The 12,744-nt window shown below is 43.5% G+C and overlaps 1 protein-coding gene across 2 annotated transcripts in view; it reads left to right on the top strand.

Annotated features, from left to right (window-relative positions):
- The first annotated feature begins 257 nt into the window (after positions 1-257).
- Positions 258-12,744, top strand: part of jag1b (jagged canonical Notch ligand 1b) — a 35,486-nt gene continuing 22,999 nt past the window's right edge. Inside the window, exons 1-3 of one of the 2 annotated variants that reach the window (XM_077582188.1) lie at positions 258-695; positions 932-1,237; positions 10,594-10,645. In XM_077582188.1, coding sequence (XP_077438314.1) covers positions 639-695; positions 932-1,237; positions 10,594-10,645 — 415 coding nt within the window. In that variant the 5' untranslated portion in view covers positions 258-638. The remainder of the gene's footprint in view (positions 696-931; positions 1,238-10,593; positions 10,646-12,744) is intronic. The other variant, XM_077582187.1, reaches the window with a different exon arrangement.

The raw sequence follows: 12,744 nt of genomic DNA, 5'->3' as shown, positions 1-12,744 counted from the left end.
ATAATGATTAAAAAAACGAATCAGAACCAGTTACTCCGTATTTGAGTAGATGGATTGGTTTTAGGACTTTTTATTTTTCACGTGTGACTATTCTGAAGTATTGTAACAGTAGTCTGGCGTACATTTTTTTGTCTGCTCCACCCACCTCTGATGGTTTATAATAACGTGTTCGTTTAGAAGCGCCAACCTTGGCGGTTTGTGAGCTCGGTCGCGGTAAAGGCGATGGGGCGGGCCCTGCGTGTCGCTCATGAATATGTTGAAGGTGGAGGAAGGCCGTGTAATGCACATACACGCTCACACACAGACACAGACACTCCCTCTCGGTTGAACTTGTGCAGGCTGCCTCGCTCTTCTCACCAGCTCTCAGTCAAGTCAGTCAGTGCGTCAGTGGGGCAGTCAGCAAACGCGCAGCGCCGCATGGCTTGTGTTTGCGCCAACTTTCCTCACTAACAAGTGGAATCTTGTCTCCACCCGACGAGGAAGGACGAACCGCGGGACACGGCGAGGGAAGTGGATCCGGCGCTAGGCTTGAATCGTGACGTCTTTCTGGCGTGTCGTGCATGTTTAAATCGGAGCGCCGTGGTGCCGAGTGTCGGCCAGACGAGTAGTTCGAACAGCGGCCACCTCAGTCCGCAGGCATGACTTGGAGACGGGTCGCCGTCCTTGCTGCCTTTTTACTCCTTTTTCTCCTAAAGGTACGTAGAGCGGGGCTCTTTTTTTCCCTTTTTTTATGGCGGGGGTGGGGGGCAAGTATGCGTGGGAAGGGTCACGCGGTTCAAGCTGCGTTGATCGATTGTCGCTTTAATGCGGCTATGCTAACATGACATAACGTGCACGCAAATAAAAGTTTGAAAACAACATGGTACCTTTTTGAGTGCTTTTCCCGCACTAATCTAATATGTCGCCGCATTGACTGCTCTGTCGTCAACAGGTGTCCGATGGATCGGGACAGTTCGAGTTGCAAATCTTGTCCACGCACAACGCGAACGGAGAGTTGCTGAGCGGCGCGTGCTGCCACGGCACACGGAGCACGGCGGACACCAAATGCACGCGGGGAGAGTGTCGTACCTTTTTTAAAGTTTGCCTCAAGGAATACCAGTCGAGGGTTTCGGCGGCGGGGCCGTGCAGTTTCGGAATGGGATCTACGCCTGTCCTCGGAGGGAATACCTTTTCATTTAGGAGCTCGGTCAGGAATGACAAGGCCAGGATAGTTTTGCCCTTCAGCTTCGCCTGGCCGGTGAGTTGAAGCACACACAAAAAAACGATGTGGATTTGGGGGGTGTTTTGTTTACAATGCAATTGTGTGCAATTACTGTCTGTCAGTCACTTGATTCTCTCTGGACGTTTGCAAGAAAGCACAACAATGTGAATGTGGCGAGAAAGGACCCCCTGGTCTCATTATCTGCACCAATTAACCAGGTGCGGAGGTATTTTTTTTCCTCGAGAAGGCCTTGGGGTGACAAGCTGCTGCTACAAGGTTCATTTTAGATAGCCATAAATTCCCATTTTCTGACAAATGCCTTGAAAATATTGGTTGTTTTAGTGTTTCGCTTGGTTTAAAGGATGATTAATGGTGTTGCAACTTCGGACTTGTTCCGAAATGTGTGTGTGTGTGTGTGTGTGTGTGTGTGGAGGGGGGGCATGGATGTAGCTTAGAAGCAGAAGATCATTTCATAAGATTATCTTATTGTATCTCTTAAGCTCATATAACAAGTCACATATTTACGAAGTCCCTTGGCACACCACCTAACAAAAAATCGAACGAAAAGTTGATGCACATGTTTATGTAGTCTGCCATCTAGTGGCTTAATTGTTTGATCTGTCACGATACGTCACTGGCATAGAAAGATTTACAAACAGCCATAGTTTGAAGTGAAGTTGGATCATTTCGGGAATCACTGTGCTGTGAAGTATTTCCGCTCGACATTCAACGATTAAAAAAAAAAAAAAAAAAATCTGTGGGTTTCTATGATATACTGCGATGTGTAACCAGCAGTTTCTTTGTCTGGCATTTTGTCCGCGGGATAGCATTTCTCAGCAATCCCATGCAATTTGTAGTTAAAAGAACAACATTGGTTTTCCAATGCCGTGTGGATCCTCTGCCTCCCTGGAAGCTGGTCATGTTCAAAACAGTAAAACCTCAATTCCTGGTTTCCTCAAGTGTCAGCTCTTTCTCACCGCTCGGCCTGTGGGAATGTTGTAGCTTTGTGCACGATGATTTGCCATGCTGGAGTGCATTTGAATGTTGACTGCACAGACTGACTGGCCCCACGGCTTGGCCCGCAAACAACTCGACGCGCGCACACGCACGCTGAAAGGACCAGCGGCTCTGTGTATGTGTACAATTACATCAAAACTATTTTTGTCTTACTTGAGGTGGAAGTGGTGTTTTTTTTTTGTTTTTTTGCTGCATGTTGAGCACGTCATTGGCACACCAAGAGTGCATAATTTTTTCTCACTTTGTACTTTTTATATGCATGTTTCAGCAGCCAGTTATTACTTGAGGGCAGAAAGAGAGACGTTCTCTATGATATAATAGTCAGTTAAACAATGTTCTCAGCAGGATTGTGTGCTATTTGATATATTCTGGCGCCTCACAAATCCCCCCCCCCCCCATTCTTTCACTTCAGTTGTAGTCTAGTAGTACCCTTGGACTGAATTTGTCGGATTGATGACGCAAGCTACCACCAAGTACTAAAACCACAAAGTGATTTCTCTTCATAGCGAGTCGACCTCTTCATCTTGAGGTGGCTGATATACTGTTCCCGTTCATCAAGGCCAGTGGTTCTTGATCTTGTTGTAGGTACTGAACCCCACCAGTTCCTAAGCACATTCACGGAACTCTTCTTTATTGAAAAATAAAATGAAGAGAATGATCAAAATGAACAGGTAGAGTAGCCTTTTCGTCAAATCGGTCTCTCTTCGCCTTGAAATCAGAAAGCGTTCTCCATGCAACTTAAGGAAGTGCTCCTTTTTAGTTTTGCTAGATAGCTAGTTGTGCTGGACTAGATTTGCTCAACTTGGCATGATAAATCATGCAGTAAGGAACCCAGGGATGAGCCGATACAATAAAAACAGCAGAGGTCCCAGAAATGAACCCTGTGGAACACCACGTAGTTCATATTGCACTTATTCGTCCGGCCACTTTCTTTTTTGCGTGTGCTCGATATAGATATTGTGAAGGGATTACAAGAATCAAGAAATCACATGAAGTACCATCACAACAGTCACAAGTCGACTGCTGAGCTAAATTCCCTGCAGCACCGATAGGCCAAGCAATGTAGCGTGATCACCTGCAGCAAATGATGAAGTGTCATTATGAATCTTTTGAGTCGGGTGTGTGCCTCTGCTGAAGCCCCGAGACTGACCTACCGAACGCCTCGGGATTGATCGATCTAGGTTACTATTGTTTATGCAAATTAGGATAAGTGTGGCTGATTAAGGACAAAATCTAAGTAGTTTAAAATGGTAGAGTTTAGTGCCTGCAGTGACATTTCTTTACTCTAATTGGGGATTTCTAAAGGCAATAAGATGTTTATGCTCCCATTATGGGCTCGTTTTTACTTCTGTATTCAAATTGAAGCCATAAATGGTTTGAATTCCAGTCCATTTCCTGTTTGAATGAAGATCTTATGGGAATAGATGCGTTTTTCTGGAGGAGAAGTTCAAAAGACAAGCGAGTCTCTTGATAGCTTCTCTCATCCATCACTTGAAAAATGCTTTAGCTCAGTGCACATCACTTGTCAAGCTAGGTATGATATCACACTTGTCATCAGTTGATTGGCTGCTGTGAATGGATAGCGGTGTGGTGCAATCGGGTTGTTGGGAACCTCGGGTTCATGAAGTCTCCCCCCCTCTCCGCCCCTTCGTTTTCTCTCAGAGCTGGCCTCTTGTCCGAGCAGGGGTCTTTGTTTAAGTCACGCTCGGTTGGACCCCAGGCATTTCATCACTTTAACCTTGCCACCCACAGCAACTGCTGCACTTAATGAGGCTGCACACATGCGCTTAGATCAGGTAGGGTGCGAGCCAAGCATCCAGCTGCATGCCATCGGCTGGATGTCTTTCAACAAGAGTTGCCATGCAGCCCCCGTCTTGATTGGAGCGTTTTTACGTGGCGCTTTCATTCAGCGTGTGAGCCCAGCCCGTCGGACCCTCGCTGTGTGTATCGCCGCGGGACAATGGTGCGCCCTCGGTGACTACAGTGAGGATTACTGAGCACAATGGCAGCAGTGCTGTTGTAATGCCAGTGCAGGACAAGCAACAGGAAGCGGTTGTAGTGGACTCAGCAGTGATGATGTTGGCTCGCAGGCAAACTGGAACCCTTGCCTCTGAAATCTCTTCAGCGTGTTGAGCCATATCAGTGCAGTAAAGAAGACATTTTAAATTGGATTAGCTGAGTGCCGAGTCCTTTGTTTAGGTATTTCCTGCTCAGGTCAAACCATAGTATACAATTTTTGTTACCTATGACAAGATGAAGATTTGTATGTTACCGGAATAATTCAATGTGTTGCCACAAAAGTTTGTGGAATAATCACTAGAGTTTAGTTTAAATGCAGGATATTTTCTATTAATCTTTGAGAAAACTTGGAAGACTCTGCAATATTACAAAGTTGTTCAACTGACTTTATTGAGTAATCATGCTTTTAATTATAGCGTAATTTTCTGCTGCATCACAATGTCTCTCAGTTTTGTTTTGGCATTTCAGTGATTGATGAACTGGGACTAGTCAGTCAATAGTTGGCTCAACCTTGAGGGTGACCACCTCTGGAAATTGGGGGGGTAATGATATGTTTGTTTTCTATAGGCTGCCCTGATGTGGCGCTCAAGTACAAATTATTTAAGTATAAGAGTAAAATCTTTCTTTTAGCCGTGCCATTTTTAAAGTGTGCTTGTGTTTTTGTGACAGTTACATAATAGGGTGAGTTCAACCTGCATGGAAAACATGTTTAATTGGGTTCAGCTGTTTTTGTTTCCCTATAAGCACAGTGACCCTCACGGAGGACCAGGGTCACGCTGCTTGTTTTGGTTTAATCTTTTATATGGCTTTCATTCTTGCTCCTGGGTTCAGGGCTGGATGGCCTTTGGAGTCCTTCGCGCAGTGTTTTTGTTTTTGTTGGCACAGAGCAAGATTCTTCATTCTCCCATGCCAGTTGACATACGTTGGCAGGAAGTTTAGTAAGCTGCTGATTGTACAACATTGTTTTTTTCCCCAAGTCCTTGTTGTGATGAAAATCTCTGCGCAAACAACACATTCCTTCCTCCCAGGGCATCAGTGCCATCGCCGGCTTAGTTGGTGATTCTCAAAGTGGCCTTATTATGACTGAGCTTCAATGTAATGACAAAACGCTGTGTGTTACTCAGTGGCCTCTATCACTTGTTCCATCTCAGGGTGATGCTCCTGAAGTGATTGACTCAGGAAAACTGATAGAGGAGGTTAACATGTCTTTGTCACAACTGTTTACATTTCCTCTAAAGCTGGCCTAATCTGTTGTGCCTTTCCTGTTTTGGGTTATTTTACTGTGAACAGCAAAGCGGGGCAAATGTTTGCAAAGTTAGCGACTGTGCGCCTCTGTCGGGGTTCATTAAAGGTTTGCAAACGTTTGCTAGGAAATTTTGAACTTCCTTGCAACAAGATAGACGATGAAAACACCCGGCAAACGTTGCGAACTTGTACAAACGCTGACGCCATCATTTGCTAGCGCCGCAAATAAGGGTGTGAATTGCGTAGTGCCTGGCGATTCGATCCGTATCACGATTCATTGGTCACGATTCGATTCGATGCCAATTAATCCAGATACAAATCTATAAATTGATTATTGCTATTTTTTTCTTTTACTCAAATTTAGAAAATACTAATGAGTAAACTCGTTGCATGTACAATGTAAAATTTGCATGAAAATTTATTTATTTATCTGAAACTTTAGGTTTATAACTGAGCCACTGTATTTAACAAACAGGTTGCAGTCTGTTTCATGTTTGAACCGCCTTGAAATAAAATATTAAGGCTTAATGTTCCATTAATATAACATTATTTTCTTTCATGCTAAAGTGTGAACCCTAACCTTAAGTAAGACATTATTGTTGAATATTTATATAATATAAAAATCGATTCTAAAATTGCGCACTGTAACATCGCGATATATTGCTGAATCGAACACCCCTAGTCGCAAACATTCGCCCGTCAGTGGGATACGGGCTTAAGACTTGTTTTTTGTTCCAATAAACTACCTTATGAGGGTAAATCAGCTAGCTCTAAGAGCAACGTTAGCATTTAGAAAAATCCCCTTTGTGGTAAAACTAGCGTTATTTTTGTGATTTGAACTGGAGTGATCTAGGCCCCTTACGGTATGTAACTTGTCTTGGAGTAGTGGCTGTTTGGCCAGGAAAGATAAGACGAACACACTCACTTTGCTCGGGAGCAAGCAAGCTGCAGTTCAAAGACAAGCTTTGGAGTCAGCTGGGAGTCTGGGAAAAGTGAACCTGGCAGTGGCAGACAAGGTGATAAGGCCCTTTCAGTAATGGTGTGCTGGAGTGAGGACCTGGTTCCTATCTTGGTTTCAGCAAGCGGTTATTTGGTCTGGAACCACATTAATGGCAAAGCTACTTAAGATTAAGTTACTGCTGACGTTGTTCACACTGAACTTTGCTCATGTTTGTGTTGCTGTCCAGTGGAAGTCATCTCCGAGTGGGGGGGGAATCACAAACAAAAATTTTGAATTTGGTAGCGTTGTAGTTAAGACCACAGCAACCGAGAACAAGACATTGAGACTTTTGGATGTAGAGACCGAGACAAGAATCAGATGTTGGAGGTCGAGACAAGACCAAGTCTGTAAAAAAATAAAAATTGCCTCTGAATGTTAGCAAAAAAACAAAAACAATTACAGGAGGAAAAGAGCATCTTTTTGCTCATTGTCTTGCGGTGTTCTGATTTTAACTTTTCACAGTGCAGTTAATCTAACGGTTACTTTCCCTGTCTTTATGCTTCCTCTGTATGTGCTGATTAAAGTTGCACATCGCATTCTGCATTGTTTCTCACTGATGACAGTAGTACTGGCCTGGTCTAAACCTGTCATGATCAAAAAACCAGAGTCCGCCCTGTCCGAGACCAAGACCACGCAGTGCAAAAAATGCCTTCGATTCCGAGACGAGAACAAGACCCTTAAAAAATGGTCTTCAGACCGGTCTCGAGACAAAGACTGATATTGAGAACTGCAACACTAGAATTTAGCTTAAAACTTTTGAATAAACTTATTTGTTGACATGCTTTTAATTAAACTTTTTTTTTCACAACTGCATTTAATAAAAAAATTAATATATTTTTTTTAAACCAAAATTCAGGAAAGAGAATTTTAGAATCAGCCATTTTTGGGGAGAAGCGTGCATTTCATTGGACAGCGCTGTATAGTCAATGTTTTAACTAAAAACTTTTTTAACAACATATCTAATGTTTGTGTTGTTTATAGTCAGAAAACTGAATCAAATCAAGAGGCAACAGTAGGAATGGAAAAAATGTTTAATATCAAGTTGTTTCTCACATACACCTCAGAATTTGGACTATTAGAGTTGTTTTTTTTTTGTTTTTTTTTGCTGCCTTAAAGGGTGATTCTTGTTGCCTCCACAAGTGTTGGATCATCCTGGTGGGTCTTTGGCAAAGGGCCGATCAGTTTATAAAGGCATGTGTTTTTAATTAATAATGTTACCTGGCGCCAGCCTATTCCAACTCTGTTAGACATAAACCTAACATTGGATTACATCAAAGTTTTGGCTTCAGTTTAGTTGCGGCAATATTCGGGTGTGTGTAGCAATTAGGTGAATATGGAGCCTAATATTGCAGGTTTCTTGTTTGCACAAATGCCCTGGGTACTTGCATGTGAAAGTGGTGTAAATCTATGGCGGCACAGCTCTCTTGCCTCCATGTCGAGGCAAGTCCTCAGCTGTGAAAGAGAAGGGTGTGTTGGAGATCGGCCTTAAAAAGGAATTTGCAGTCAAACATTAAACGTTGTGCACCAGGATGACAGTCCCCCATTGGGAAATGGAGCTGGGGTGTGTGTTCTGTGTGGGGTGCATGTCCTGCACCCTTAGGTCAGATTCGGGTTTGGCCATTGTTGTGCTTTGGTAACACGATAGTCCTTCAAAACCAGATTCCAAGATTTGTTTCAGAGCCACTTTAAGGTCAACTATAGAAAATCCCAGAGTCATTCCTGGTTTCTCATATCAACCACAGCTTACGTCAATGGTGATGTCGCAACTGTGACTGATGTTGATATTTTTGGGAGATGGGTGATCTTTGTGGTTTCTGTGTTGATTCGAGTTTCCCCTTTTTGAAAGGCACATTGACAAAACTGTGTCACAAATGGAACTCTTCAGAAAACAGGTGAGCTGTGATTGGTCCTTACCTGAGCCCTGAGCAACTTTGATGCCATGTTCAGTCGTCAGCAAGTGGCAAAATGGCCGCCCCGCCCTAAGAGATGGATAAAAACAGGAGGATTTTTCTGATTAATTCATATTCCACAAACAGAATATTAATACAGGATGCCTTGTTTAGACAAGTAGGATTGCATAGAATATGTGCAACAAATTGGCAGTGTTAATTCAACACCTACAGAGTTAAACTTAACACTTAAAAAGTGTATATTGGTCCACACTAAATATAGGTAAAATAACACTTTTGTAAAATAACACCTACTCTGGGCACCATTTAAAATTACATTTCAGCATCAATTCCCACAAAATTAAATTAAATTAAGTTTTGCTGTGTATTATTGTAAATACATTTTGGGGGGTTGAATTCCCCTTCAAATGCTCATCCCAAGTACCTTGATTTATGTATCCATGTTTGTATGGAAGCATTGCTTCAATGTTCAATTTATTGTTCAAGTCGTGTCCAATTTATTTATATAGCCCTTAACACAGTCTCAAAGGGCTTTACAATTCTACAGTTGACAAACATTAACAACATCCCCTGATCTAAACCCCCCCAAGAGAGCAAGGAAAAACTTGGGGGGGGGGGGGTCATTATATGGGGAAGGCACCACATATGGGAGGGAATCCCCCTTCCAGGAATGCCAGGCTGCAATTGAATCAGAGTGAGCAACATTTAAGACATAACGTGGTGCTATACAAAATTAGCTACAATAGCATTGTTGAGCTGAATTGAAGCCGAATGTCTCCCGTGATGAAAAAAGGAGTTGTAGTCCAAAAGGCTAAGTGAGAACACATGAGGGGAACACCAAAGTAACAACGTTGTTAAATGTTAGAGTGGGGAGGGGAAGGCGTCTAGTGGACCCTCGTTTCTAATAATGTAGCCGCATGCTGGGCGGCGACACTTGTTGATTAGCTCTTGGATTTCCATTGTTACTAGGTCTGCGTGTGTAGCGCTTGCAGCCAACTTGTGAGTCAGAGTCTGCCATGCATGGTGATGATGAGTGCTGTGTTTCAAATAATAGCCACTCTGATTGCAGGAGACGCTGGCACATGATGAGACAAACGCCTCCCGGAGAGATGGAAAGTTTAACGGCCGACAAAATAGGGCCGTGAAAAAAAAAGGGGGGGGGGGGGTGACTCGTTGCCACTCTGCCCTCCGCTCAGAGCCGATCGGGGGGTTTCCTCGGAGCAGGTGTGTACTCCGTGAGGTCATCGTAGCGATGGCGTGTGCCTCCGAGAAGAGTTGTCGGGGTGAAAATGTGACAATTAAACATGCCTTTGAGGATGTGAGAGGACATTGTTGTGCTCCCTCGTGAATGTGGTGACTCGTGAGAAAGTGTAAGCTGATATCGGCGCGAGTGCTACCGACACTGATCGGTCCTCGTGCTCCGGGAGTGCAGACAAGCCCGCCAGAACGCAGCATTCTTTCTGTTTCCCATATTTCTCCTTGAGTTATCATCCTCGTTATTATTATTTTGTCTGCCTGTCTTTTGTGACGCTCATCTTAAAAAAACAAGTGTCAAGTGTGGGTGGTTCCCAGCCTTCGTAGCGCCACGTTTTCAATTGGCATGAAATTGCAAATCTCATATAGACTGCAAAACAGACCTGCTTTCTCAGAACTTTGGAAGTCATCCGCTGACGTCTCTGGCCACATTTTGTAAACATGTGGAAAACTTTATTTGGGGGGAAAAATCGGTTTTCAAAAGCGAGCAAGCTTTCTGTGGCTGAGATGAAGACATATTTTTGGCATGGCTTTCTTTATTATCCCGCTTTGTGTACTATTTTATTATGACTTGTTGAAGTCATTACTGCAGAGTCTGTGTCGTGTCATCCGGCTGGGTCATTGGGGTGGGGGGGGGGGGTGGGGGGTCGTGCATCAGACTCCCTCCTGCAGGCTTTGTCTGCTCATCTTTCCTGCCATTTGTCTGCTTTTGTCTGTCATGTAAAAAATATGGCAAGTTTATCCTCCCTGAATCAGATCAACAAAACTTGTTGTTAGATACACAGGTGGTTGCTTTGGAAGCACTCAATGTGAAGTGACGCTTATTTTTAAACAAGTTTATTCTTGTAGATTGTGTAACCTTTATTTTAATCGTCATCGTGTTACACAGGTTTTTATTTATTGATTTAAAGGTTGTCTAACAGTCTCATTTTCTCTCTTTTCTACAGCGATCCTACACTTTGATAGTAGAAGCTTTGGACTTCAACAATGAAACTAGTGGTGAGTAACATTTTGAGCCCATTTCCTTCTTTTTCTCTCTTGTCCTTCATGGCATTTGTAAGGTCAGGAAAGGAAGTTATTTTTTTCCCCCACCTTCCCCTCACCCACCCGCCTTCCACACGGTCTTCTGGGCGTGCACGTGTCTGAAAGAAGAAAGTGTGCTGACAGGTGGATGTTAGGCGCGAGAGCAGGAGATGGGAAAGCAAGTGGGGGGAGAGAAAAAAGACGAAATGAAATGAAAATGTTTGCATTCTGCCCCGATGACTGATGGCAGGTGCTGCCCGCCAGGGTCTGGGTCACGCAGTCTCACTGTCACCAGGGCGTGAAACACCAGGTTCATCCGGCTACCCCCTGGTCCGCCCCTGCTGCCAGCATGCTCTCATAGAACAGAAGGAGCAGGTGGTAGTCTTGATCTATATTACTAGCTTGTTAGTCAAGGTAGGCCCCATAAGGTGTATGTGCAGTGAAGCGTTACCGACTCATGGGTGATGGTGTGTGTGTGGTGAGTTAGGGCTCTAGTGCAGCTATAAATTATTTTGGTATTCGGATATCCTACTGAAAATTCGAATAAGCAAGTATTTAGATGAAAATGAATAGATTTTTTTTTGCTTGGCTCAAGAGCAACAATAAATAATAATAAGAAAACATCTCCACTTAATAATGAACAACCAAATTATTTTAATTTTTAGATAATCAACTTTTTAATTTTTTTTTTTTACTTGAACTGCGCTCAGCAGCACACTAGTTTACAAATCTCTCCCTACAGACTTTGGTCTATGAGACAACGTGACGTCAGAACCACAGTTTTTGCTGGCTAAAACGGCACATTTGAGCCAGGTTTGTCAAAAAGTGATCAGTAGGAACGAAAACTGTGTCAGGTTGTCGGCATCAAAGTGTGCAAAGTCATTTACGTCTGTTAAACTGCCTCTGAACACTAATTTGACGGCTCTTGCCAGCCAAGCGCTGTTAGCCGCTAGCCCTGTCTGTTAGCCGCTACTGCTTTCAGCTTCCGCTAAAGGCTGGCACCAAATGTTGTACAATACTATGTCATCTTAAGTGTTTTTTAGCGCCCAGAATTGGCTATTGAAAATGATTTCAGGATTGCATTGTGTTGTTGAAGTCAGTAAGAAGAGCTGATGGTAATAAAAGTGTTTTACAAATAAAATTTATCATTATTATTATGACGCTCCAAACACAGTCAAGTTAGCCGTTATGCCGCGACATGCTGCCGGGAAAAACTTCAAAATAAAAGCCTTACAACAAGGCAGTAGATTGTCCATAGATTATTTGGTAAGGTAAGCTTTATTTTGAAGTGTTGGCGCAATGTTGCTATCATGCATAGCATGAACAATTGTTACTGCGTTATACATGTAGATAAACGTGTATCTGAGGCAGAGAAAAATGCCTCTAGCATTTTTTTTAACCAACGTACTCAAATTAATTAATTAAAGGGGTGACCGCAGTTTTGAGCCCATGCTTGTTTGTGCAACTCTGTCTGTATTAGGTCAACAAGGTTTCGGTCTTTTCTGCCGTATTTGGCGCTTCCCAGAGAGCTATTAGGGCACTGGTGTGAAGAGCCCCCTTGAATGTGCACTCAGTGCTGGTGAAGGTGAATTTTCTTACATCAGACCTAGTCAGAAGTACTTATTTCATTGCCAGTCTTCAGATAGATTTCAGAGAAATACGTGGAAAAGTACGGCCCTGTTTGCTTTCAAAAGTTAATATCTTCTGAATGCTGTGATGTCCTGTGCTGGAGTGCGGCCTCTGCAAATTTGCCTTGCCTATTTTACGCTCTGCCTCGAGCGGGGCAACACTTAGCGGGGATGTGCTAGCCCCAACACTGCAGGCCGCCGCCGCTCAGTAGAGAAGTGCCACATAGCTGAAGCACTAGATTCCAGGCCACTGCGAAATGTTGCCGCTCACTGTGATTCCAGTACTCAAACAGCGCCCCACCGCCATCGCATACGCGCCACTAACATGGTAAATAAATGACAGCAAGCCACCCTTTCCACTCTGGTTCAACTACATTGCATCATACTACACAGAGGAGCGACTCACCCTCTGGTCAATCCCCTCTGTGCAGTAAATAACATCTCTGA

The sequence above is a fragment of the Vanacampus margaritifer genome, chromosome 12 (genome assembly GCF_051991255.1).
Source record: "Vanacampus margaritifer isolate UIUO_Vmar chromosome 12, RoL_Vmar_1.0, whole genome shotgun sequence".
NCBI classification, from domain to species: Eukaryota; Metazoa; Chordata; class Actinopteri; order Syngnathiformes; family Syngnathidae; genus Vanacampus; species Vanacampus margaritifer.
This window is presented reverse-complemented; position numbering and strand designations above follow the sequence as displayed.